General features: G+C 45.9%; 2 protein-coding genes and 1 long non-coding RNA gene across 12 annotated transcripts in view; 2 read left to right on the forward strand and 1 right to left on the reverse strand.

The window, feature by feature from the left end:
* The window catches only part of LOC135399192 (uncharacterized), a 32,219-nt gene extending 25,089 nt beyond the window's left edge, over positions 1–7,130 (forward strand). For all 7 annotated transcript variants that reach the window (XM_064630964.1, XM_064630966.1, XM_064630963.1 and 4 more), the window contains exon 2: positions 1,340–7,130. In XM_064630964.1, the coding sequence (XP_064487034.1) occupies positions 1,865–3,250 (1,386 nt within the window). In that variant the 5' untranslated portion in view covers positions 1,340–1,864 and the 3' untranslated portion in view covers positions 3,251–7,130. The remainder of the gene's footprint in view (positions 1–1,339) is intronic.
* LOC135399194 (ninjurin-2-like) lies at positions 5,944–26,525 on the reverse strand. 4 transcript variants are annotated; one of them, XM_064630968.1, is made up of 3 exons: positions 19,192–19,437; positions 13,381–13,584; positions 5,944–9,641 (listed from the first exon to the last, which is right to left on the reverse strand). In XM_064630968.1, the coding sequence occupies exons 1-3, from the start codon at positions 19,267–19,269 to the stop codon at positions 9,453–9,455; spliced, it is 471 nt and encodes a 156-aa protein (XP_064487038.1). In that variant the 5' UTR covers positions 19,270–19,437; the 3' UTR covers positions 5,944–9,452. The 4 variants fall into 4 exon arrangements, with proteins under 4 accessions (XP_064487038.1, XP_064487041.1, XP_064487039.1 ...); XM_064630971.1 differs by lacking the exons at positions 5,944–9,641; positions 19,192–19,437 and adding exons at positions 10,214–12,399; positions 26,426–26,525; XM_064630969.1 differs by lacking the exons at positions 5,944–9,641; positions 19,192–19,437 and adding exons at positions 10,214–12,399; positions 19,444–19,681.
* Positions 19,575–22,891, forward strand: LOC135399196 (uncharacterized). The gene is made up of 3 exons (XR_010424222.1): positions 19,575–19,856; positions 22,327–22,446; positions 22,828–22,891. It is a non-coding gene; the product is annotated as an uncharacterized LOC135399196 (long non-coding RNA).
* Positions 26,526–26,713: the final 188 nt, after the last annotated feature.

Genomic DNA, 26,713 nt, shown 5'->3' on the forward strand with positions numbered 1-26,713 from the left:
TTCCATGTTCCTCCTTGACTATACTATGCGCGATACCTCGTTACGTTTGCTGTACGTTTGAGTTGCGCGGCTCGCAGAAAGGACGGCGTAGATATGGTGCGCCAAATAAGACCGGGGACAAACACACAGGAACACAGAACACGAGGACTGCACCATTCCTCTATGATTGTCCCCTGTCTTATTTGCTGCGCCGTGTCTACGACGTCACGTTATAAACTACCCCAGATATCTACGTGCTACAATAGATCAGCGCCACCTGTGGCACGCAAGGGCTCATGGGAAGAACAAGAACAACGTTCCCGGTGCGCGCAGCAGCAGCGTCTGCTGGGGTAAGCCATAACCAGAGCAGACAACGGAGTGGGTAGTCCTCTTGGACTACCCAAATCCCAGGTTAGCACACCGCTCCCTCTCCTGTACCACCATCATCTCCCCCCTCCTTCTTTCACCCTCCCCTCTTCTCCCTCCCTTGAGTGCACCGAGCCGCCACTTCAGAGCAGGCTGACCGCACCTTCCCCCCTACGTCACCCCCCTCAAAGTTCCCATGCTGCTTTGCGCTGCGCGCTTGGTGGCGCGCGCTACTTTGTAAAATCGTCTATTCATTCGCAGAAAGGAGCGTCGTGCCAATAGAGAACGAGGAGGACACTTCTCCGTTGTGTTGTGGCAGCCCGGGAACGGAAGCTGACATCAGCGACATACTCATACGCGAACCGTACCGTTTTTGATGACGTTACCGGGCGCACCGTCCAGCTACCGTCGCTCGCCTTCGCGCGGCGCCACCGTTCGCTTGGCGAACGTAGAACTGCGGCTGTGTGTTCAAAAACATATATTGTCATTTTGTCTTGCGCATTCCTCCAACTCAAGGAAATGTTACCTCTGCCTACAGTACACCAGCTCGTTTGCTCCATTCCAATTTGTTCATCACATATTTTCTATCGAACTAAAAGGATAAGACAATTGTTTCATAGTCTCTTCAAGTTTCATCATGTCCAGTAGCTATCTGCCCGGACGGTGGCGAAGATTTACTGCCAACGGTCACGTATATGATCCCTAAACACAGCACAAGCCTTCTGTGCGGTTCCTAAACGCCCGTTGAAAAAAGGTTATAAATGACTCGCTGCTCCACCCGCATTGCAAAGCCTTTGTACCCGCATTTGGACAGGATAAAAAACACATTACCCCTTTGGATGCGTGGCTCTTTTCGTTGCTGATCGTCTATGCGACAGACATGCTCTATCACAATGAGTGTAAGGCATCGCGAAAGTAGTGTGCTGCGCATAGAGTGCATCCCCTTCCTTCAACTTTCTAGCAAATCAATGTGTTTGTCTTTCTTTCTTTCCAGGTCCAAGAGATTCGAAGATGTCAAATCATCGTCCCGGTGATCAGCGCCTCGACTTCTACTTTCATTACTGACGTCATCGGTCGACATGCCTGGCGACGCCCCCTATGCCTACTTCGGACGACGGTTCTGACCTGGTGGTCGGCACCATGACGTGGGAAGGGGTCGTCACACATCGAAAGAAAAAGAAACGCTGTACCGACTAGAGAAGACAAAGGCAAATCGAACGACTGCGAGGCAACACGGTGTGGCTCAGCAGGAAGACGTTAGTTGGAGTTGGAAGGACTTTCGCAACTGGTTGTGATCTCGGATGCGTTGGGGAATATTCCATAACGGTCCATAAAGCGTTGGTGTATTGAAGGTGATCGCTTTACGCTGTTTGTAAGCAGGTGGTCTACTAGTGGGAGTACAGTCAAGTCTTCAAAGCACGGAGCAGTGAATTCCCCCTAGTGAAGTGAAGTGTGGTGAAGTTTAGTTCCGGTAGCACCGAGGCAGCAGGGATTCCTCCGACGGTTCTGCCGCCGTGTCATGAAGAAAGAATCTTCGGCCGGAGGCGTAGAGGAACCCTCGTCTCGTGAGTCGAGCCCTCGTTCTCCATCTCCACGTAATGATTATGAGTACGACGACCTTCCCATTGACCTCCGCAAGAAGGCAGCGCCCAAAGAGGACATCGAAGATGTAGATGTAGAAAAGTCAAGCACACCTCATGCATGGGTAGACTCTTGGCACAAGCTATTCGCACGGGCGCTGCCGCCCGCCCCACCGACCTTCGGGAATGGCATAGCCTTCCCAGGGCATCCAGTCTTCGCACCGCACGCTGGATATCCTCCGATTGTCGCCGACTTCTCAGGGAACCGGTATGCCCTTGTGAAGACGGCGGACGGCGCTCTTGTACACGTGCCCATTGATTCTGAACGCGTGGAACCACCAAGGAACCACGAAAACAAGGAGAATGAGTCCTGCGCTTGTGCTTCGTGCGAGGACACAAAGAATGGCGAGTACCACACACTGGACTTGAGAAAGAGCGCGCAGGACTGCCCGAAATCTCGGGTGGTAGACAGGCATTCAACACCTACTCTTATCCGCTTCTTGGAAGGAAAACCTGATTCTCCAAAGCCAGAGCAAGATGCTCCAGAAGACCTGTCTCCTTCGAAGAGGCGAACGAAGGAGGACAGCATCAACAAGAACAATGGTGACGATGCCGGCGTGAAGAGGTCGTCCAGTTGTCCGAAACTGTTCGAGATTACTTCGGAGAGTTTAGTGGAACGACTCATGCGAGAAAGATGCAAGTCGGACAGCGAGATTCAAGCCAAAACGAGGCAGCCACAGCCAGTCTTAGACCGGCCACGGGAAGTGACGCTGAAGAGACGAATCCTTGGCGGTCTAGCGGCAGCCGACAGCGAAGAAAGGGACACTCCATCCCCGCTATCAAACTCCAGTACTAAACAGCTACGGATCAGTCCAAGTAATGACAGCAGTCCGGCGGAAGAAGCAGAGTCCGTACTCTTGCAACAGCTCAGGCATCTAGCGCCAGCCGCGTTCCCCTGGTCTATCTACAGTTACTACGCTCAGCTTATGCAACGAATGCAAGACCACGAGGTACTCAAAAGGCATCTACAGGGTGCAATGCCGACGACGCCTTCTCCTCGAGAGGTCATCGACGAACCCGACGAGGGCGTCGGGGCCTTGGACGCCTTTGGAGCCATTCGAAAGAGAGCTCCGCGAGCACTGACGGGGAAACACGTCAAGCAAGGAACAGGGGCGAGCCCTGCAACGCTACTGACGTTACGGCAGAAGATACAAGAACGACAGAGGGCTAAAGAACTGGGGCTTGTAGAACCGACAAAGTCGTTTAAAGGCAGGCTGGGGAAATCGTTCGCTAAGATGCCGATCAAAAAAGCAGTAAGAAAGTGAAAGAGTTCGGTTCGGATGTCCTGGTGGTTACAGCGAATGTACGTTGGTACATCGAGGTGTGGCGGGACGTTGAAAAGGATTAGTTTCGAACGTTCGTTCGTAATGGGAAGTACGCGTGAAACGAGGACGACATAGCGAAGGGCCCGCGTATCAGTGCACCTCACCAAATGGCAAGGCGTAGGGCCACGAACGAAATTAATGACATCTAAGAGAGACAAACTACAATTCAGAATGTGCATTCTATTGTGCTTGTCGTCTCACGGTGCCCTAGCCATAGCTCTGAAAAGTGTTAACATCATTGCGCAGAAGCTCGACGATGGTGAAAAGGCCACGCATGTCGCGAGGGCTTCACAATAAGACATTCCAAGAACATTACCTGAGTTACTGGAGAGTTGCGAGTTATATCTTACGAACTTGAGTGTTCCTTCTCGATTAAAATTCCCCTCGTCAAACCGATACCGGATCGAGAACGGATCCTACACGAACCACGAGTGAGGACGTATCCGTGCGAAAGGGCTTCCAGATGCTTTCAGTGACCTGGAAAACCTTACCAAACAAAGCTTGTGCATTCCACCAGAAGATGTATTTTGTCTAGAGAATTTTGGATCCGCGAGTGTTATACAGGTTTCAGATTAGCTATTTACACATTTCTACAGAGAAGGAAGAAACAGCAATAGGTATACACGCAGCGTAACTCAAAAGGCTACATGACCAGCCCGTATGTCTGCGACCTTTTCCTGCTTTACATCGTATTGATATTATGTAACGCTATTTTTTATATATGTGTGTGAGTGCGTTATAAGTTGTGTGGTCCTTTGCAACAGAGGTTCATGTACTACAGGTGCACACTGTAGCCAGCGATCTCTACGATTTCAATAGGTTATAAGAGTTACGGCCGTATCGGCGGGCTTCCTACAGAAATTCTCGCGGAAGTCTGCACCCCCGCATCGCACAAACATTTGCAAACGGTCTACAGATTCCTCTTGCAAAAGTTCAGTTAAGAAAGCGACGACATGTCAAACTGACGGTTCATGAAGACCTCCACCAGAAACCATTTGAATGCGTGAGCGAGTCCTTGTGTTTCGTATTTTTATACAGTGTTCCATTGCCAAGTGTTGTCTTGTAACTGCGATTCAGCGGTAGAGCCCATGGAAACTTGAAGCGAATTTAGGAAGCGCTGTCTTATCTGCGCCTCTCCCTATCACTAGCAATGATAATCCGTTTCAAACCGATGTTAGTGGCAGCCAACTGAATGTATACTCCCACCAACTGCTTCGCTCGTGGTGGGTTTAACTGCTGAATCGGGGTTACTCGTATGCTAGCGTGTTCTTCCACCACAATGCAACGTGCGGTTTCAGACATTCCACTTCTATATAAATGCGTTTTAGCGCTTGTACCGGTAAATCGGAGACGCAACTATTTCTGAAAACCACGATGAGATTAATTCGAGATCACGTGCTGAAGTGTGCAGCTTTGGACACACAATTATTTTCCTTGTCGACTGAAAGTAATGGGCTTGATGCCTGGCTGTCTTAGCAGGTCAGTCTTATCGGGTTATTCCTAAATTAATTTCTCTTGTGTACCAGAAAGCGAAATTCCCGCTAAACCAGCAAAAATTATGTCAGGTATTCCTGCAGGGTGTCCTAGTTAAATGTTAAATCTATAAACCTACAAATGTCAAATCTACCTTGCGTGCACAACACTTCGGGTACCTACCTGGGAATGCATCAAACGTGGTGTGCACTAGTCCGGTGCGTGCATCGACGCCGGAGGCCATTATCTTCAGACCGAAGGTGCAGATTCTCGTCTGCTTCGTCCAAGTTCTGTTAATCCATGGCGTCCTATTTAGTACAACGCCTGCACAACGATCCAAAAGCACACATGTACCGGCCGTCCACTGTGGTAGCGCCAGTTTTTCAGGCGCGTGATTGTTATCTCGATGTGGTTGCCGCTTTGTAGGTAAGAAACTGCGGCAGAGGCTCGTCTGCTAAGCCAGAGACTATCATAGGACGTGTCAGGAGAGCGTCCGTCTGTCATCCGTTCTCGCTTTGTGTGCTGACGGGGCCCGCGCAGAGCCTATGGCAGACTATGTGAAGCAAAGACCACTCTAACACCCCTGCCACATGGGCACGAAAAATGACATTAACTGATTAATGTCTTAAGTCCTAATGTCATTCGTGGGGTGAAATATGTAGATATTTAATGCTGTCTGAACCGCAATTGCTGCTTCGCCTTAGAAATGACAACTCCCACTCCCATTGTCTGCGCAGAGTAACAATTTTATTCTTGCATAAAACCACTTTGTACTGTGTGGGACAAGATTACTTCATAATCTGAGGTTACAGAGTATTCTTTGGTGAAAGAAAAGCTGTAGTTTTTTTTAATTATTATCACCGACAAAAGCAAGAAAAACGCATGGCATGACGGCGCCAAGGGGCCATGCCATTCAGAACCCTAATGCCACGATAATGCCATTTCTTCTGCCCGTATGGTACAGGGCTCCGTTGACCCCTGGGAAACTGGCGCCCCCATGCGCCGCTAAAGCGAACAATCAATTTTGTCTTCATTGCATTGGTCTGGGAAGGCATCGTAGTATGTACGAGGCTATGGTTAACACCACTGTTCGATGTTCGTTCATTTGGTACGTGCTTGACACTGTTCCAAACTGCTAAAAGATGTAAGAATCGTCCCGCTTGAGTGATTTCGTAACTTTTTTTTCATCTTGCGGTTCCATAGTAAGGGAAGAGAACAGAACGTAGCGTTCCTAGTAAGTGCTCGAAGAAACATCACACATTTAATAACGTTGTTCGTAGAAACCCCCGATAGCTAGGAATTCAATTATCTCGTGTCTTCCTTCTGCAATTATATACTTTGCTCTGACACCGAACACACCTTGGACGGAGTGAAACCCGAGTGCACACCACGTTTGATATCAATCCACGGTTCTTCACGGTGAAACCTTCTGAAGAAGGGTTAAGGTCTTGTTCTTGGTACTGGGAATGACCTCTATATGTTACATCACCAAATGTTCGCGGCATTGAATGATGACAACAGAAGTGGGAAAAACATACATGATAGTGTGGTTCTTGTTCTTACGTGTTGATTTAATGCAGCAATCAGTGTCCGACAAATAACTACATGTAGTCTCTGTCCTTTACAGTCCAAGGTCGCTTTCGTTCACGTACTCTGAGAATCATAGATCTACTCTGATTCAGGTCTACACTCTAAAAACTGAACCTCGCTGCACAACACTCTCAGAACAAACCACCAGAATGACATCATTATCTTTCGTGATTTGTTCAAAATGAAAGACAAAAATATAATTCATCGTTAATTGCCACAAAAAGGTGTATGCATTGCTCTCTCCTCTGAAGTGACAGCCGTATCATGTAACGGAGTTCCGTTTTCAGAGTGTACCAGTCAAATTTCTGACGCACTGTACATGCCTATATGTGTTATATTCACAAGGGAGAAAGAAAGAATATATGAATGATCCCATTAGATTAGAACCGATTATATTTCATTCGATTAGAAGAGCAAGAAAAGTCGTTGGTCCCGACAGAGTTAGGACTGGCAACTCCTGTAGTCTGGAAAAATATGCACTGACAACAAAAAACTAAGACACGAAAAAAAAAAAAAGACATTTTGTTTGTTTCTTTTTAATATCTTCACTTGAACTTCCCGATGCAGATGTGAACATCCACGATGAACGTACTGTAAGACCTTTAATTAGATATATTCTCTTTGTGACTGATTGACCAAACTTGCCAAAGACAACAAGACGACAACGACCGTGTGCAACTGCTGGAACTTTGCTTGTGTCCATTCCTCGTGCATTCTGTATGTATTGTGTCCAATAAATAATTTATTGCCGACTTCATTACAGTGTTTTCGTGCGAGTCGTTCTGTGAGCGCATTATGAATGTCACCACAGAGTACAGCGATACCGTATATGCACGGTTCAGGAGCATTGCGTTCATGTGGGCCAATTCTGGTGCAATGCGTTTCTAGTCGGGAGCGCCTATGACGTCATAGTGTTGGCAGAGTCCGTTCGTAGTCTAGTCGTACACTCACAAAACTTATAACGGACCGATACCTCCGTTTTCAAGCGTAAATGATACATGAACCTCTCCACATACGCGACACCTGGAAGCACACTAACACATCGACGACAAGACAAGCCGTTAATAGGACGTACTACTTATAGCAATTCCGTTCTGACATTGCGTCGTCACTGCAAATACCATACTTTTGTTTCTTGTTTTTTCTTCACCAAAATGTGCCCTACAGCAAACGACCACTATGTACACTTCTAGGAAGGCGTACTCCTCTGACTGGCCGAATGTATGGGTCTGTCGAGGACACTGAACGTATCTTGCTGTCTTGCCGACAGCATCTACATCTCCGGACAGCCCCGGCCCGAATGGACAGCAGACCTTTTGACATGTCAGAGATCCAGGGTCCAAGGCCTGCAATCAAACGTCTTAATGTCTCGCAGGCATTTGTGTGGTTTCTTACAGGCACCAAGCTGGTGTACTTGCTCTGACCATGAATGTGATTTCTGCGGTCTCTCTGTACACCGCTTGTTTATTATTTTATTTCCTCTTCCAGTTACTAGCACTGTAGTTGCCAACCATCTTTCTGAGTGCCACGCTCTCTCCACTTTATTTTTCTCCCATCAAACCGAAACAACTACTGCGTTGCCTCTGCGAGGCTGAACGTCTACCGCACACGCTCAAAATCGTGTCCATAACAGAACTCTTGCACCTAGAGCTTTTCTAGACTTTATCGCTATCAAACATATTAATTCACCACGGTCAGATCTACTCAATATTTCGATTTTCGATCAGCGAAAAAAGGAAGAACAGGATACCACAACCGGGCTACGATGCGTTAACTCGATGGTTTGCAAAAATCTGGTGGGAGACCACGGCGATCATCGCAAATATACCTCTTTGTATTGCCAACTATAGGATGGGACAAATACCCCTAAACAAGCATGGTGTATATATGCGTGTATTGTCATCAAGTAAGAGGCCCAAACAAGCATGGAGTATTGTCATCCAGTAGGGAACCTATACCTACGGAAGTAGACCCCTAGTATGGAAAGCATGGTGTGTATTGTCATCAAGCAGGAGAACTATGGAGAGCATGGAAATTAGGATTACAAGTCCTCGGACACATATTCGCATAACAAATAAGAGTGCAGCGTGCAATCTTGGTGTGCAAGAGAGCTTTTAATCTGGCTGGTAAAAAGAGCAAAAGAGCTTCTTCCATTGGCTGCCAGTCTACGATGTCATGTCATGTCATCCGCAAAATAGTGAGGAGCGCGCCTTCTTTCATTCTTTCTTCCTTTCTTTCTTTTATTTTGTATTTTTGTATTTTTGCGGCGCCCGTCTCGTGTCCGATGCAGAGCAGTCGATCGGTCGCCTTGCTACGGCGGTGTAGCAGACGATTCTCGGCATCCAATAAAAAGCGCTCGGACGATCTGACGTCACGACACGCCGGAAGGAGCTGGGAGAGTTGGTTGCCGCTACGCGCATTCTTGTAAATTCTTGTAGGTTCTTGTAAATTGATTTTATACAAAAAAATAATCGCACTTCCTAGAGGAAATATTTTGCGTGCCGGTTCCAGAAGGCTTATATCACGCGGTAAAAAAAAAAAAAACAATATGTTCTAGCTTGCCATAGTAAGGGAACGTAAGGGAAGCACTGAGACGGCCCCCAATAACTCTTTTTTTTTCTCCTCTTCTTAACATGAGAGAACTGATGTTCTGAGGCTGGAACAACATAGAAGGGACAAATACATACAAAGCTGCTTTAGGAGTAGCGATCATGAGTCGGTTCCATGGAAATAATGTAGAGTTTTACTCTTTTCCTCGCTGTCTGTTTTGAAACGGTAGTCCCCGTAAGAGCAATCATGTACGATGTTGAAACATAACCGTTCGCACTATGATACAGGATATACTTTTTGAACATGGTGTCGAACGGCGTAGTGCTGTGTACGTTTTTGTTTACGACAAGCTACTTCGGTCACCGTGAATAAATTACAATGTGTTGTGTCCACCTCTGTTCCACTACTGTTATCAGCATAATCTCGTATTTAACAGCCGATATACTTGAGACGACACCTTTGCACTCACGCGGTTCAGTGCAACACTGGGTCACTGGCTGGTTGCAATGAGGCGTGACGTATTGGCCACTCATACGATGGGAGAGAACACGATGTTGTCCGTGTGATGCATTCCGAAAGAGGAAATTATGATATTGAGGGCCGTAATGAGGAACACCGCACCCGTAGCCACGTTGTTGAGGATGTCCGCAGCGCGTTGCTGTTTCTCCAGGTTCACGTTCAAGGTTCCCAGGACGAGGAACATGAATCCAACAATGATCTGGGAGCACAAGATAAGTAAAATTAAAAGGTAATCTAAAGGTGAGTGGCGATAAAATGATGACAACACGGAACGCCCCTGGCGATATCAACGACAAGTGTGTAGGCATCGAAAAGGTTAACTACCAGCAATGATTAACCCAACGAATTGCATGGGTGGACCTCTTTCCTTAATCGTTCCACAACCTGGTGGCTCTTCGACGAACTATATACTCTTGACCCATGCCCTGCGCCAGCGAGGTTTTGCGTTCGAGTGGGGTTTCCAGGAAGGTGCGTTCCAGGTGAATAGGCACCCTAGAATTAATAAGCTGCGTGAGACCCCTTCTATTGGCTATGCTACAAACACCACTCGGCGCCTCCAAACTCGTGCGTCCTTGGGCGTGCATATAAGCAATTAGGGAACGAGGGCCATTGGAATGTCATAATTATAGGCCATACGAAACTGATCGAACAGCCTTATTGGTGAACTATTTCTATGAATTTATACCCTAAAATGTATACGCGGCACCGTGTTCGTCTTAGGTGCTCAGCACACGATATTTACCCTTCAGGAAGGTAACGTTAGGTAGGAAATTCGAACGTAATCTGTTTTAATCAGACATGAATCATTTGTCCAAGACAATGTAAACCTGCAGTTTAATACATATTTCATACCTCAGAACTATGACCGTACCAGTCTGCGAGACACGAAATGTCACACGAGAAAGGCATGTGAAGACAATAATAAAAAAAAAAAATCGCACAACGTTTATAACGGGATGTCATAATACGGCATATAATACTGCGTGCAATTCCAACAGCATACATATGTCGTCACACTAAAATGGGTATGCACACAACAACAAGCGTAGGCGCACCATACCCATTTCCACGATTAAATCAAGGAAGGTCTACCGACCACGACCTACTAGACTATAACGACCATGTGATAATCGGCAACCCCTATGAGGAGCCCGTCCGCACGATCCGCTAGGGGCGCTACTCATCGGGCCGCGAAATCTACATCATGATTGGACAATGGAAATTTGAATTTTGAACGCGCAGAAGCGGACGTATGGCCACCGTAGCAGACGACAGTAACAGCTCCCGTGAAAACGTGTAGAATGATGATGATAACCAACTTTAGAAAGAAGCATCTCCCGTGGGACATCCACCGCTTGTACAAAACTACAAAGGCACAAACTACAAGTATTGCAGAAATTGAGTAAGCAATAACCGGGCCGATGAGTAGCGCCACCGTTAGCCTCCAAATGCGGCGCTGGGAAGGGGTGCCTATGACATTGTCGTTATAATCTAGTAGGTCGTGCTACAGACCCACGACTAGCCTACGGAACATGCTTAAAGTTCCCCGCAACACTAGAATCACATCGCATATAGTATAACGCATTCCAGTATGAAAAAATTGGCTAGCCTCTCTGCAGAAATTTCCTGGTAGTTGAGCAATCTGCGTATATTCCATAATTTGGCCTATTCAAGTGCCGTTTGATGGTCGTCATCGAGAGTATTTGACTTCGTTCTGAATTGACATCAAATTCAAGATGATCATGCGATGATTACGGCAGTAGCAAAAACATGGAGATGTGGTATACCGGCTGCCCTAGAGCGATTATGTAAGAAGAGGACATGGACAGTAATATCTTCAAATGACGACCTCCTTTCGAGTTCCTTTTCTCGAGTTCAAGATTGCTAGCGGAATTCGTTTTACGCTACTTTGATCTTCGAACATAAAGAGGACTCCCATACTGAAGTCGGCGTTAAAGGCTCTGTGTACACATAGCTTATTGCTCAGAGTACTCACAGAGTATTGCTCTCTTCGGTACACACAGAATTACTCGGCTGCTAAATGATCACGTGACTGCGTTTCTTTTTAATTATTTATTTTATTTTATTTATTTATTTATTTTCTATTTTTTGCGAACGAATCAGCCATAGTAAGGGCATAGGGATGGTCATTCGTCACGGTCTCTCGGGAGGACAGCGCAACACAAACTTTCTTAGCGCGCCTGAGTATACAGGGTATTCAGGGGACCGTGGTACTAGATACCACATGGGGGAGCTAAAAAGCAGACACCCTAGGCATCCCCGATCCAGTTGCAGGGCTTTCCCACGGTGCTGTATGCACTTGAACCTCCGGTGTAACAAAGTGCTATCTCTAAAGCAACACGACACGAGGGCACGATAGCAATGCTTCCAATGCAGTAATGTTAATAAATGGTAATTGGAGAAGATTTACACGCAATTGCGTGTAAATCTAAGTAATGTCTTTACGGATGAAGGCATCTAGCTAATTGAAAGTCGCTCGTAAAACTGCTCGTTCTGCTCGCCTCGTGAGACAAGTCTTAGACAGGACACTTCCTGGTAAAATATCGCTCCAACGTATAAACAATAAACCCATTCCACAACTGGATGGAATACGTCGTATCTTCCAGACATCCGTTTCGTGGGACGCGGGACACGTTCCCAGATGGCGGACCACACCTCCGCACTCAACAGTTGCAGTCAGTATCCAACGCGAACCGAAAGTGCACTGTTCACCCCTCATTGTCATTGCAGACTCAGGCTTCCTTAACAGAAGGACTCGCCGACGCAGACAGCGGTCGACCGGCGTCGATGCCGAAGGCCCCGATAAAGACGTTGGACACTGTGGTCCCGAAGATAAGCCACACGAGGAGGTTGTTGAGGAAGTCAGCACCACGTTGATGAGCTATCTTGTTGACGTTGTAGCGGCTGTTGATCATTAGCACGAGGCCGATCAGGATCTGCAGAAGAGGACAGTTCTAAAGTCGATGAACACCCTTCACGCTATAACGTTCACACTGCAGCAGTGAACGCCGCGCAAGATCTAATAATTAAACGTTTTCTAAAAGTGTTTTTGTAAAAGTTTTTGTATAGTGCCGGGGCATTCCCGGCGTTCGGAGTATATAGTGTGAAAAGAAGGCCAACGAAAGCCGTAAAAGCCGTGAATGAATTCCCAGCCTTCGCGGCTTCTGGTTGTCGTAGTGTAATCGTAGCATTATGCGTAGGTGAGTGAACGATTTCTTGTAAAAGAGGTTTACGCGCAACAATATGTGCATCTAGATTGCTTGCAAAGAGGCTACGTGGTATGAGCATTAATTGATGGTACAGGTGTTCAATGACGAAAGAACTGTCCCCCTACCTATAGCTATGCAGGCCCTATGCTACCCTTACTGTACATCAGGGATTAGCGCAAGATTTTTCATTACTGGGGGTGGGGGTGACAATGACATCCGTATCTGCGGGTTCTTTGAGTATTTTGGCATATTCTGGAGGTATCCCGCCTTTTTTGAAGGTAGTTGGGGGGTTGCAAGATCTTTGGGGTATTGGCGGTTTTGGGGTTGCCTGAAAAATCCCTGCTGCACATTAGTGGAAAAACGTAAAAAATAATGGGATATCTTTACGTAAAACCAGTTGTTTCAAAATTTGAAGAAACAAAGAGAAATTCGGAAATATTGTCTGCAAGAGAAGCATATCCTGAGCAAAACGTGTTCGCCGCACAACGGAAACGTCCAAAATGCAAAGCAGTATCGAACAGCGTTTGCTTGTACATGGACTTCGTTGTCACATTGGCGGTCGACGCTTGTCATCTTTGCAGAAGCAGCCCTATGCACCAGACGGAGAGTTGCGATTGGTTCGAGAGGTACTCCGATGGGTAGTAGGTAGGGTACACCTATAACTTGCTAAATACGCATAATAGAGCAATGGGTACAATGGGTACACACCTGGAGAGCGATTGAGAGACTGATAAGCACCAGCATGAGGTGGTAGAATTCGTGCTGCGTCCCAACTTGAAGCAAGTACTTCAGCTGGGAAGCGTTGGCCGTCAACAGGGCCACATCTAGCATGCCTTGTGCCACAGTCTTCTTGGTGGCGTATATGTTGTGGTTCATCAGTCCGCCCCACGCTCCTTTGGTGGTTGTAGCTTCCTGCACAAGATGAGGCATTATGGGACATTGAGGGACGGTGCCTGTAGCAGTAAACTCTGAAATATGGGTACATACACCGGTGTGTTATGCTTGGGGAACATTTTGACGACAGAAATACATTAAACGAAATACTTGAGGGGAAAGCCATGCGGATGCAGGATACGGTACGGTCTAGGGTTCCCGGTTTTTGGTGCTTAATTTTTCAGAGATTCGGTGGGAGAAATCGGTGACTATTTCGCTCACCAGGAATCGGTGTCTTTCGGTGGTAATATTTTGAAACGCGAACCCACCCGGTGGAAACCGGCAAGGAACGTGACGGGAGTTCCGCATGCATGCAGTGAACCAACACTTGATGTCCTTGTGTTTTTTTTTTTTTTTTATTACAATGCCAACTGTTAGAATCAGGGGTTGATAAGTTTGTGAGGTACGCGTTGGCGATGCAGGTGACATCGCACACCGCTCTTTTCACTGTAAGGAATTAGCATAGGAGCTTTCTTGTGGAAGGCAAATCTTTCAGTCGGTCCGTGTCCTAGTTTTCAGCGTTAGGAGAAAGTTCGCACTGGTACACTCCATGGTCTCTAGGCTTATAGCTGGGACACTTCCTGACAGAACAGACCTATTCTCATTATGGAGATCTATTTGTAACTTGCCTGGATCCTGACTATCGGCAACATTAAGACCCTGTTAGAAGCTAAAGACGAATATCTGTTCTTTCAAGAGCGACCCCAGGTCCACTGTCCGCTGCCAACCAGTTCTGAACTAAGAGACAGGAAATGAAATCAAGACATTTGAAGTCGACATTTCGACAACAATAGGTGAATAATTATTTCCACCGAACTTGTAAAAAAATTTACCGGGGTACGTTTATCGTTGTTTTTCGGTAAATACCGAAGACCGGGAACCCTGTATGCGCGTATAACGCAGTACTCTTTTAAAATGGAGATTTATGGGGACCGAGATAGAGGTACAGGCGTGGTTGGAGGAAAGAGAGTCAAAACTCGGAATGTCCCGTGCTACTTCAACGACCTCCGGCGCCGCCTTGTCTCAACATGATAGAATATGCGTTGAAAGTTCGGGTACAGGAACCCTTTTTGCAGTGTTATGTTGATGTTTTCCCACCCCTGTCGTTTTTCCTGTCATCTCATATGTTGCCCCCGCTCGTCGCTCCACTTTGATGGTGCTCGTGTCGCCCTCAAACACAAGAGAGTGACATCTGATGACGTAGTCGACCCCACATGTCGGCAAATTCACTGATGAATGATGGCAAGGACATCATTCACGTATCATCATATCATGAAGAACTGACGTGATTTTGAGCGATGGGGCCTATGGTATTGAAGATGGTGTTGAAGGATGGCCGATGTTCTGATGGGATGCTAAGCGAGAGTCACGGGTTTTGAAGTCCAAGCTGAATTATCATTCGAGTTCATCATTCAACTTCATCTTCAAAACCATTATTCGATGTTAATCAATAAACAAATGTGACGATCAGGCTACGGTGCACGCGTCCACCGCGAAAGAATTACATATATGACCTGCATGCATATGCAAAATTTTCGCCGCTATACATTCACTGTCTTCCGGGGCAATTCGGACATTACACGTGTAGGAGCAAGAATCGTGGCACTCAAGGTGTGGTCGATCGTCGCAGCATGGAGACCGTCTACTTCCTAATCGTTGCTGCATCGACCTTGCAGCTAGCAATCGATGAGATGTGTTTGTCCACGTCACAGGAATACACATTGCGTGCGAGTAGAACCGCGCATGAAAGATTTATGAAGTACTATAACCAACATTTCAATATCCCAAACAGGTGCCATCCGCAGTGCATGCAAGCAGGAACTGTTTACATGACGCGTGGTTGGAAAAATTCGAATAGAAAATACGATTAAGATGTAATTCATCGCGGATCCAATGCGTATACAATGATGCGGATACTTAGAATTCAGAACCTATCCGTAGAGTACGAACAACAGCTACGTTATCAGAACGCAGAGACTGCTATCGAGAGTTCAATAGTCAAATCAGAATTAGTTTAATATTATGTTCAATACATCCATAGGGTATATATGTATGTATGCTTATTATAAGCCCGGTCTGGATGCAGCCTCGTGATAAGTCAGCAGATCGATGTGAAAAGAAAAACAAACATTTATCTTTCTTCTTCCTTTTTTTTTAATACACCTACTGTGGACGTGTTTGTCTCTCTGTTTTTGACACAGCGAGGCAAATGAAGCGACCGCACGTACATGAGCACCACAGGCAAATCACGTACGCTTTCGACGAAATCACGTCGTTTCCGGGACATCGAAAGGTCAATGAACACAGCCCAAAATTTCAGGTGGCGTAAGGGGGGGCCATGATTTCAGGTAAGTTCGGAGAGTGTCCAAGATGGATGGTGATGCTGATGATGAGGTAAAGAAGGGAAAAAAATGAGAATGCGACTCGCGACAGAAAAAAAAAATAAAAAAAGAAAGGCAATGTGTGCACTGTTTTAAAGATTGCTACCGCTCGGAGAGCTGCTCAGCACTATAAACCTGAGTTAATAGCGTGGGAAGCTCGGGTAGAACCCAATTGAAACGCAATGGCGTTTTGAAACGAAAAAAAATTTCTTTACAGAAACCGGGACGGTACAGAAATTTTAGGTTCGAACCGGAATTACACAAGAACTAAACAGGTTCAAGAATTAAAGTCCGATGTGTAAACATTAATATTCACGCCAATCCTTACCGACGCGTGTGATAACAACCTGCGATAGTTTTCCATTGTTGGTAATATTGTTGGATTGACTGGCCCTCGTAAAAAAAATCATTCACTAATCATGTACAGGATACGGACCCAAACACATCCGTTTGCCAGGTCATGTTTTTCTCTTTTTCTCTTGTCAGTGCATGTCAATTTAACGATTAATTCACGGGTTCCCACTCTATTGTAGCAAGACATGTTCATACATTAATGAGCGTCATTTGGGAGCACTACGAGTAATTGAAGCACATTAAATTCGTAACAATAAATATAGGACAGTCGCTTACTGAAATCTGAAATTAACTCATATGCAATGTGTCGAAAAATAGCCATAACAATAATTTGAAAAAAACAGCAGCACAGAAGCAACTCACAGCTGTTTTAGTCTCACGCTTTATCAAAGCTGCATGAACTAATGAACTAATGAACATGAACAATGAAGCATGAACTAATCAATATTAACAGATCAACAGATCAACAGATCACCGGATTGTCTCACAACCATCTTTTGAATGGTGTGTGTTAGACAAGCCATTTAACTTGCAATTATTATTCCGATTACTATTATTATTATTATTATTATTATTATTATTATTATTATTATTATTATTATTATTATCGTTGTTATTATTATTACTATTACCTATTATTATGTATTATATATTACTCAGCCTTTAGTTGCGAGTAGCGCTTCGTCCACTGTCACCTTCCTCTGTTTCCGTCCACATGTTTTGTGCTCTACCATCCAGCTTATATACGGAGGCTGTACACCAAACTAGGAGATTCAGGTTCGAACCTCTTGTCGAGCTGGAAAAGGGATTAATTATCTCTAGATCCGAGCCGTATCAGCGCCATCTGGCATTGCCCGTGCACGTTGTGTATACAAAATAGCTTCGCTCCAACCAAATATGCTCCGTAATTTTCTTTTCGGAGGGCCCCTTTTGTTAAATCCCTCATAAAACTGCGCCACAATAATACGCACAATGGACCATTTCCACGTACGCGTCGCTCCTGGCGGCGAGGGACGACATGATGAGAAAGCGACGAAGCAATGATGACAAATTACCAGCACGTGTGCGTTGCTGACATTTTGTGAGGATATAGCAGGATAACATTTTGTTTTGAATGGTATAGCCTGCTCCTGTGAAAGAACACAACACGTGATACACCTCCAAAAACCACACGAAAACTTGTTAAGGCATATTCATAACACGCCATGTTTTCATGCCAACTATTATGGCGACGCTCGTACAGTTCGACGCAACACATTACAGGCATTGCGAAAAGCTTCAAAGCGCGTCCACACACACACCGGCAAAGAGAAAGTTGTTGGGGACGGAGAGCGTCACACGTGAGTTATTCGTCGGCATCCACACGGAACCATCTTTCTGAAGACGAAACCATCCCCCTGAAGTCGGTCCAGGACCCCTCCTGCCCCCACTCCTTCATGCTGTCCACTGTCCAGCTGTCCACGTCTGTGCGCCACTCTTTCTTTCTTTATTTATTTACCCTCAGGTCAGAGAATTACGGACTCATATCCATATCCATACTCATATCCACAGTTGCTTCGTGGCAAACCGAAAATAAAACAAAGAAAAGAAAAGGAAACAAGATACTAGTTGTAACCCATTAGTAATACTCTTCCAGCAATTATTTGTCTTCAAAACGAATGAGCGGATGACAGTCGTACTTATTCGTACGATATTCGTAGCAGGGGCGGATTTAAGGGGGGGCGGGGGGCGAACGCCCCCCCCCATACGGTCGTGTTCCCTATGTAAAAACCCTATCTCCTGGACGATGCTGCGCCGCAAAGCACGAAATTTCCTTTAGACCGCCCTCCCCCCCTCCCTGATTCGTAGTGAGCAATATTTCGGTAACTGACAAGGAATTGGTGCACTTTGAATAAATGTATATCCCCCCCCCCCCCCCCCCTTGGTGCACTCAACGAAAAATACTTCCCATACAAAAGAAAATAAGGAACGTATACACTGACGCTAAAGCACCCAAGTGTGGTTGCCATTGCTTTCATCCTGCGCCCTCATTGCTTAGCCAGCCTTGAGACAAAAAACTACCAAGGACGACGAGTTAGACACGGCAGCGTTCTTTTAGATTTCCTCGTTACAGCTTTTGTGCGCTGAATAAAATGAGTACACTGTCCGTAAATCCCACTTTCGGTGCCAGGCGGAGCTCGGCATTGCTAACTGATCCTGTTAGCCTCCAAATCCGAAAGTGTTACTCACATCGGATCGCGGTCGTTTGAGCACAGGAAACAGCGTAAGAACAGAGAACTACATAACTACATAGCGCTTTTTCTTTTCTTTTCTTTTTTGGCATATGAGTATGCACTCGTTATACTGTAGCAGTATATGTAGTTTTGTGCTGTTATGACGGTGATATTTGCATTGTAAAGTAGCTATACGTGAGTATTATGTAAACAACAACAACAACAATTAAATTATGAATGATGATGTCATCAGGTGTTTCCCCACTTAGGCTTAGTGTTATGTAAACCTAAGTCTTTTTGGCCCCGACCCTCTATACTTCGAAGTGAACACAAGTCTGACTATCTAGCAACATTACGGGCCACTGCTCTAGTCTCCATGCCGCCTCCGAGCCCATACTAGGGGGCAAAAAGTCGACATCGGCGAGAGGAATAAACATGAAGAGGACCTGACAGTGACAGGCGCGTTGGAGTTACTCCCACTTATGCGGGTGAACGAACAGAGTTTCGCGTGGGACGATTTCTTCTCACACGTACACTTGAACAAACCCAGCCTGTAATTAGGCCTGGGATAAACGTCGCGAAGTTATATACGCAACGTATCTCCGCCGCAAGATTCACAGCATTTCCAACGTACTCACTGCGTTAAAAGGTATCACCTCGGATTTTCCACACATCACATTAACGGACGTTTCCACAACACAGATGATATACAGCATAGACCACTTTGGCTATACAGTCTCGTTTGCGGTCACCGTTTCACACACAAATCATGCAAGCCACGGCCCGTTGGGATCAATGCGGCTCCGCACGTTACCTTGCATGGCTCACGAGAAGGGAAAAAAGCAGTCGTGACACAAAACAAAATCGATTTATGAAATCGTTCAGCTTACTCCATTACTGGAAGCCGTCGCGTCGGCAGAAGCCATTCTGTGCCAAGGTTGCTGTCTTTAATTAGCTGCTCCTATGCGTCTACCACGAAAATAGCGATGATTCCCTCACAGACAAACATGAGCTCGTCATCCAGGATTCAAACAGATCTCCCCCTTGTTCCGTGAAAGCTCTCGCTTGCGAATGAAGTCAAGCGGCTCTCGTTGGCAGACGACAGGCTTCTTGCATGACTTCACCGCCGCGGCCTCGTGATTGGCGGGTTGTGCAGCGTTACCGTTGTTGCCATGGCAACAGCTCTGAACGAGTGGCTGCGCGGTTGCCAAGGGTACGGCCGAGCCGGGACGTCCCGCTAAGGAGATATGGAAGACCTGATGCCTAGCCCATCTTCTCCCGAAAGCTTGGCTATCCAAGAGAAGTGAGAAAAAAAATATTTCCTTGTACTGTACCAACGTGTTGCGTGATTAGTTTATTGGCATTTTTTTTTATTTTTTACGCTTTACATCGGCGGTAGCAAAGCGCGGATTTTGTTCATGTTCAGCATTGACACTAGGTGCACTGCACCCGGTGACCATCATCCTTCGTGCAGATGTTGTGTTCTCATTTGCTCAACGTCGTGTTTCATTATAATAATTATTATTATGCATATCTCGTTAACTGTCCTTCGTGCATATACAGTCGACCCGCGTTTATCCGGACGGCCTCGTTTCCTGTGAAAATGTACGGATAGCGGGGGAACCGGATAAGTGAAACACGAAAATCCAGAGTGATCCTAAAAGGACATCTTTATTGAGCATTACAGGAGAAAACTGTCCATTGTCATCTGTTTCATTCTAATACACGCATCCAGTTCTTGCAAATCTTTGCTAACAGCGTTAACTTGCGAAATATTGTTTTTGTTGCTCGGAAAATACTAGCGCTGTCTCAGTGCCGCACGCGGATATTCTACCGTCATAGCTGGTGCATCCCCGCATTCATCATCAGATTCTTTTTGAACACTATCGGAAGCGACGACACTGACGATGTCGTCATCTGCGATTACAGCGCAGGAGTCCTCGTTGCGGACCTTCTCAGTCTGAAATGACCAGTCAGCTGAGTGGATTAACGTGCAAAGTCGGAAAGGGAGAAAATTCTTCATAGCAACACCGTTTTTGTGTCAGTAAAAAGGAGGCTACAACCAGGGTCTTCGACCTCGCTTGACTATAGGTGTGAGCCAAGTGTCATTCCTGGACAATAACCGGATAACTGAAGCCGATTGTTGGGTATTAGTCACTTCTGTTCCCTGGAATTCTCGTCCGAGTCCGGAAGCTGAAGTCCGGATAAACGAGGGCGAAATACATGGGGAGAAATCCGTCCCCATGCTATTTTGTCCGGATAGCGCAGGATCCGGATAAACGAAGTCCGGATAAACGCGGGTCGACTGTATCTCCCTAGCCTCAGGGACATGTCGCTGTAACAACTAGCCTTGCATTCGTATTTGTGCACATTTGTACATTTGCTTGCATTCTACGTTGAACAATTACTGCAGTTCACTATAGGTTTAATGAGCATATATATCCGCTCATCAAAATGATTAGGCAACGATTCTGTGTCTAGAAAAAGGATATGTTTTGTCAACTTGAAAAAAGATGCTCATTCTTAGTAAAAAAAATATTCTTTGTAGATACGAACCAAACGTATAAAATATGTACAATGAACGTAAACGCGTACAAACGCACACAGTGAGTCGTTCAGCAAGAGAGTAAAACAGCTTAGATCAAGCCTAAGACCCGTGTCTCTTTCTTTCTTTTCTTCTTTTTTTTTTTGCAATGCAATACAATACTTTCCACCCCCCACCCCCCTTCGTTTTGCAGAGACAACTGACATCGCCTATATAAACAAACGCCACTAATACCACGTTCACTGATCGTGGACTGTTTCATAAGATAGAACACTAAACGATGCGGGCAGTTCCATCCGAGTCGTCACGTGAGCACACAGAAAAGGGAGAGGAAGAAGGGAGAGAGAGAAGGAGAAAGGGAGAGTAAACGGCGGATGTACAAAAAAGGAGACGAAAAGCTTAGCATTAGTTTTGTTAGACTTGTCGATATACCGAAAAAGCTTCCATGCAGATGGGATCTCAACAGGAAATGAGCGTCAACGACCGCACTGCACATGCTGAAGCGCTCTTCGGTTTCTCCAAAAACTGACACAAACTCAGAATGTTTCCGGTTTTCTGCGTCTCTTTCTTTCTTCTTCGTTTTTTATTTCTGTTTTCGTTTTTTTTTTTTTTCGTTACTGCCCTTTTCTACCGCCACTTCGGCGCCATGAAGTACCAGGCTCAGTAGTGAAACGTATTTTGAATGTGGAACACGTTACTTGGTTGGCTTGGTGGAAGAAAAAAATGTTCTTGGGCTCGCGTAGCCATGGTTCCAGCGTGTCCCTTATAATGTTGTGAACGCCACATCACTTTGCGCAATATCCACAGAATCTCTGACGACGCTGAGATGTTCTAATCACGATAATAGTCATAAGCTGTAAATAATATATTCTCCTACTAAAATATTAAAATACCGCAACTATATCTACAAATATAAGACAGTTACGACTTAAAAAAAAAAACGCATCTAGGACTCGCTTGCATGACTTTCTTTGCCCCCACCTGAAAGGCCAAAGAACTATATCAAGGCATTATATGATCCAACTTTCCACTGTCTCCTCTGGGGTTCCGTAATGTCCATGCATAAAGTCCGTAAAGTTTGGGTCAGTGATATTAGCGGCTTCCTATTTTCTCTCTCTCTCTACCCTCCCTGCCTCTGTGTGTCTGTCTTTTTGATGTAGTCTCATGTTTGATAGCACTTTTCACACCACTGCATCATAACGTTCACGTTCGACTTCCTTCCACGCAGGTTCTCGCTCCCCCCCACTGCGAGAAAGCATAGTAAAATGTCGATGACAGGATGCAAACTACATGCCGATGTCTTACATGGTGGATACCAATGCCGTTCTCCCTTTGCTTCTTTTCGAAGGTGCGCCGGCTTTCTCAGGAAATACGTAAGCTAGGTACACCGTAAACTTTTGTGCCAGAGTTGTTGTGCACTTTTTCTTGTATCGGTTGTTTTCTATTTAATCCTAGACAGTTCTCAAGCACGTTCCAGTGATATTCTTGGACATGCGTACAACTAATACATATCGAATATAAAAATGAAAATATGATCGGGAAACTCTTGCGGCATGTAGAATATACAGTTGTTTAGGAAAAGTCACGTATTCAATAAAGCCCCAACCACAACGACGAGCAAAAAATCCCATCGGGATGGGCATTTTGAAAAAAGAAAAGATATAGACGGGTCTTTTCCAACCTCCGGTTCAAAGTGAAAAAAACTTATCGCGCTCTCTTTATCCCGCAGATAGCGTCAACCACAAGCCAGTCCACAATCCGCAGGCCGCTGCAGAGGCGTGACGAATTGCGTGGTCAGATATGGTTCACTGATACATTGAAAACAATGGTGAGAGAAAGAGGAACATTAGCCTCGTCAGCGCGCACGTACAACAGGTGATGTCAACAAGTACGCCACAGGTCATGCAAGAGCACGACTTGTAGGCGTCATTACATCATGAAACAGATAACCAGTATACACATTTCTGTGCTAGAAACGAACGATGCTAACAGCCACATTGTGGAATGTGTAGAATCGCTTAGGAAGGGAAGGAGTGAGGTGAAAAGGAGCAGATGATGACGACGTACGTAACAGAGTTACTGACTTGTTCACATACAGATACTCCGCTGGGATATTTATTAAGAACCTGCGAATTCTGAGTCTGCCAAGCGTGGACCTGAAGAGCAAATAACCTGCATCAAGAACTACTGGAAAGGAGCTATTAGACATCCACAGTATAGGACTGTGTTAAGAATGACCACAGTCCTAATCATTGGCTTTCTGTAAACATGGTTCCATTTAAAACGGGGCGCTATTGGAATCCCGTTGTTGTATGTGGAGTCATTAATGCCAGTTGTATTGTATTGTTCGGGAGCTGTGAACTTCTATGCTCAGTTCTCTCGCTCGCTCGCTCTCATTTTTATGTCACCGAGGCGCTTCCAAGAAGTGGAGCAGCATGGGTCTCATCCAGCTCAAATGTTTGTAAATAAACAAACATCTCCTCCTCCTCCTTCCCCCAATGTAACTATCCTTTATTGCCTCTGTTTCCTCGCATTGTGTTCTCTTCAATGTCAAAGATCCTCCAAATTTCGCTGTTTCAGGCTTCAGACACCGCGGGCGGTTTAAAGCACGTTTGACACTCATGCGAAGTTATCAGATACTTAATCGGACATCAAATACGAGCATTCAAAACAATGGAAGCCCCCCCCCCCCCCCCCCTCCCGCATCCAGGTGGTCTGGTGGAAGACGTGACTCATCACTGGCAATGCCCGCAACGCCCCTGATGATGCCAGTCTCCTATACAGGTGCATATGATGCACTTCCAATAATATTCAATGTCGCAACAGCCATGTACGCATAGAAATTCACCAATGCAGAACTATACGCGGTGTACCATCGCCACCTATCGAAGATATGTGCTCCGAGGTCCCATAAATATGTAGCAATGATTAGGAAAAGCACGTACATCAGTATACATACATTCGATCTTTGTTATTCACCATGTCGCTCAATGACACATTGATTTCCTTTTCCACTCTTGCCAGCAGAGCTTATGCTCTCTTTAACGTTACCTTTAGCACTACTTCACCGCAGAACACGCAACCAGTCAACCATCATCACGAATCTCTGACGTGATTTATTGGAAAACGAGAGGTGTGCTGCCTTTTGTGACACTTACGCAGTAAATGTTGTCAGAAAAAGCTGTTACAGCACCGCGCTTTCCACAAATCAGTGGTGATGCGTGTATCCTTTAGCGTGATATGTGGTAAAGCACTGTTTCAAGCGTGTGGACCTGAGTTCGTGCGCCAATGAGCCTAGGGGGAACATGTGTGAATGAAAAAGGGATAGCGTGGTTTGCTTCTCAAAGGGACAATTTGGAGACGTCGACTGATTATGAGACATTAAAGATATATTCCGCTGTGAGGTATGTACATATAGGTGGCACGTGCATGTCTCTGTATTCACACGAGCGACATCCGGAAGATTCTAGTGGAAGAAAAAGCAAAATCACAGCTAACAGAGAAGAAGTTCCGCCCCGTGTTATGTGAGCATTCACACGGTGCGGAATATCGGGAGTGGCGTACTGCGCACTTAGCAGACGACACTTCGCAGACGACACCGTCAGCGTCTTTCTTGTCGTCTGCTACAGAATACCTTGTGACTGCATGCGTTGCAGGATATTCTCCACGGTTAGCAGTGTACGTGAACACTGGACGTTGAGCGCTCGCGCTCCGAAAGCTATGACGTTTTTCGCGTCTTCCGCTTCTGGGGGAATGTCGCTCGTGTGAATACCACTGATCTCTATAGTATAGACTGGATCGCGCATAGGGTGCTCCACAGCGTGGTCGCCGGCAGCCATATTGGTGGGCCCAACGCATTCTGTCGTCTGCATTTAGTTCAAGCGGGGCTGCCCGTATTTTTTAGGATTTCCTTTAAACTAAAGGGCATGTCATGCCAGTTTGTTTCAGCTTTGAGTACACTTCACACGGAGAGAGAAAGAGGGATAATTTTTCACAGGTAAGCTCTTTATTTTGAGGAAAAATCAGTTTTTTCGTATCGCATGCATCTGACAACTCGGACTTACTTGCATTGCTACTTCGCTGGTGCCATTACGCACTAAGAAAGTATGTGTGGCTACCCCTATAAATCTCAAAACCATGTATTTTCTATAAACAATGCGCTTGTGCTTGCAGGTTCCCCTCACAGTCGCTCAGCTGTGCCGAAGCGGATGCAGAACTTGCGCCAATATGCCAATTTGTTCCACTGTTCTTTTAATTTGTGAGGTACGGTGGAAGTAAATAAACTGCTGTGTTAACCTCTTCTGTGCAGTCGCTCCTGTGATAAGTCATGCATGCGTGCATGCTCTTAGTGCAAAGCGCTTCGAATTTCTGTAATGGAATACGCTGACAGCTGAACAACTGCAACGCACTCGTGACAATAACGTTATTTTAAGATGAGGAATGGGGAGTTTCATCGCCAGGGGCTATACTCCACCCCATTGCTGGTGGTGATGTGGTGGAATAAAATAATGAGCCCCTTCACAATATGGATCGAGGTCTTATTGTAGAGCACAAAGAGGGACACTCGTAGAACATAATACGATAATGGAAAAAATCAAACGAGAACCATACAATACCAAACCACACATTAACGAACGAGAACCGCGGAACACCAGACGAAAACCGAACAACAAACGAAAACAAACCAAAAATATAAAAATGGATGTACCTTACAATAACAAACAGTGTGAAACCTTTCTGAGCAAAAAGAAATTTATACGTTGACATTCATCGAATTCACCTTCGTGCGTATGCGCCCTGTGCACGACACTTACGCTCCCCTATTCGGAATACGGGCAGCGGAGAAGAAAAAGAAGGCAATTACCATTAAAAACTACAGGAACACGGCTGAAGCGCGCTTGGAATACAACAGCACACTGATTCCTAAGGAAGATGCGTGCTAATCAGCAATGAGGAGCGTTTAAAGCGCAATAAATACCCCAAATCAAATCGCTTCCCATTGTTTCCTATGGGAGCAGCCGGCGCCAGTGGGCCCTCCAACATGGCGGCCGGTTGCCGCACCTCTCTCCCACGCGCCCCTCTCCTATGCACCATCCAGCCTTAGAGATCAGTGGTGAATACACGGTGTAAGTAGCGTCCCTGACCGAAAATCGAAGAATCCCACAACCCCAGGAACACTACATCCGGTGCTCTCTCATCCATCCAAATGTATGCAACTCGGACGGTGTGAGGATTCACTGTTCTTTTCGTCCGCTTATGTTTCATTGCCGCAGCACTACGTCACTAGAGATCGACCATGACGGCTGTTCAAGAAAAGTTTTCCTTACTTCGTCTTCCTCGTCATCGGGATTATGCTGACACAGACCGCTTCTCCTCCTGCTATCACCGCCACGTTGGCAGACGACCGTCCCAGATTCAACGAGCGTCTGTCTTCTGCTACGTGGGAAGTCGATGTCCACTTCTTCCATTTCCAAAGAAGAAGACTGACGCTTTTGCACACTTTCTTTCTCTTCAGCCAATGTCATTGTGCTCAATGTCTTGGATCAACGCCTCCAACACTCTCTACTGAGACGACTTGAATGAACTTCCTTGACTTCCACATCCGCCGATAACAT

Source organism: Ornithodoros turicata, chromosome 6 (genome assembly GCF_037126465.1).
Source record: "Ornithodoros turicata isolate Travis chromosome 6, ASM3712646v1, whole genome shotgun sequence".
In the NCBI taxonomy this organism is placed as follows: Eukaryota; Metazoa; Arthropoda; class Arachnida; order Ixodida; family Argasidae; genus Ornithodoros; species Ornithodoros turicata.

Bases quoted from the DNA above. Each gene is read 5' to 3' on its own strand.
- LOC135399194 (XM_064630967.1), bottom strand. From the start codon at position 19,269: ATGCTGTATATCATCTGTGTTGTGGAAACGTCCGTTAATGTGATGTGT. The intron at 13,585-19,191 runs GTGAGTACGTTG...CATCTTGTGCAG, and splicing joins AGGTGATACCTTTTAACGCA to GAAGCTACAACCACCAAAGG. The intron at 12,400-13,380 runs GTGTGTACCCAT...CCTCTTCTGCAG, and splicing joins GTCTCTCAATCGCTCTCCAG to ATCCTGATCGGCCTCGTGCT.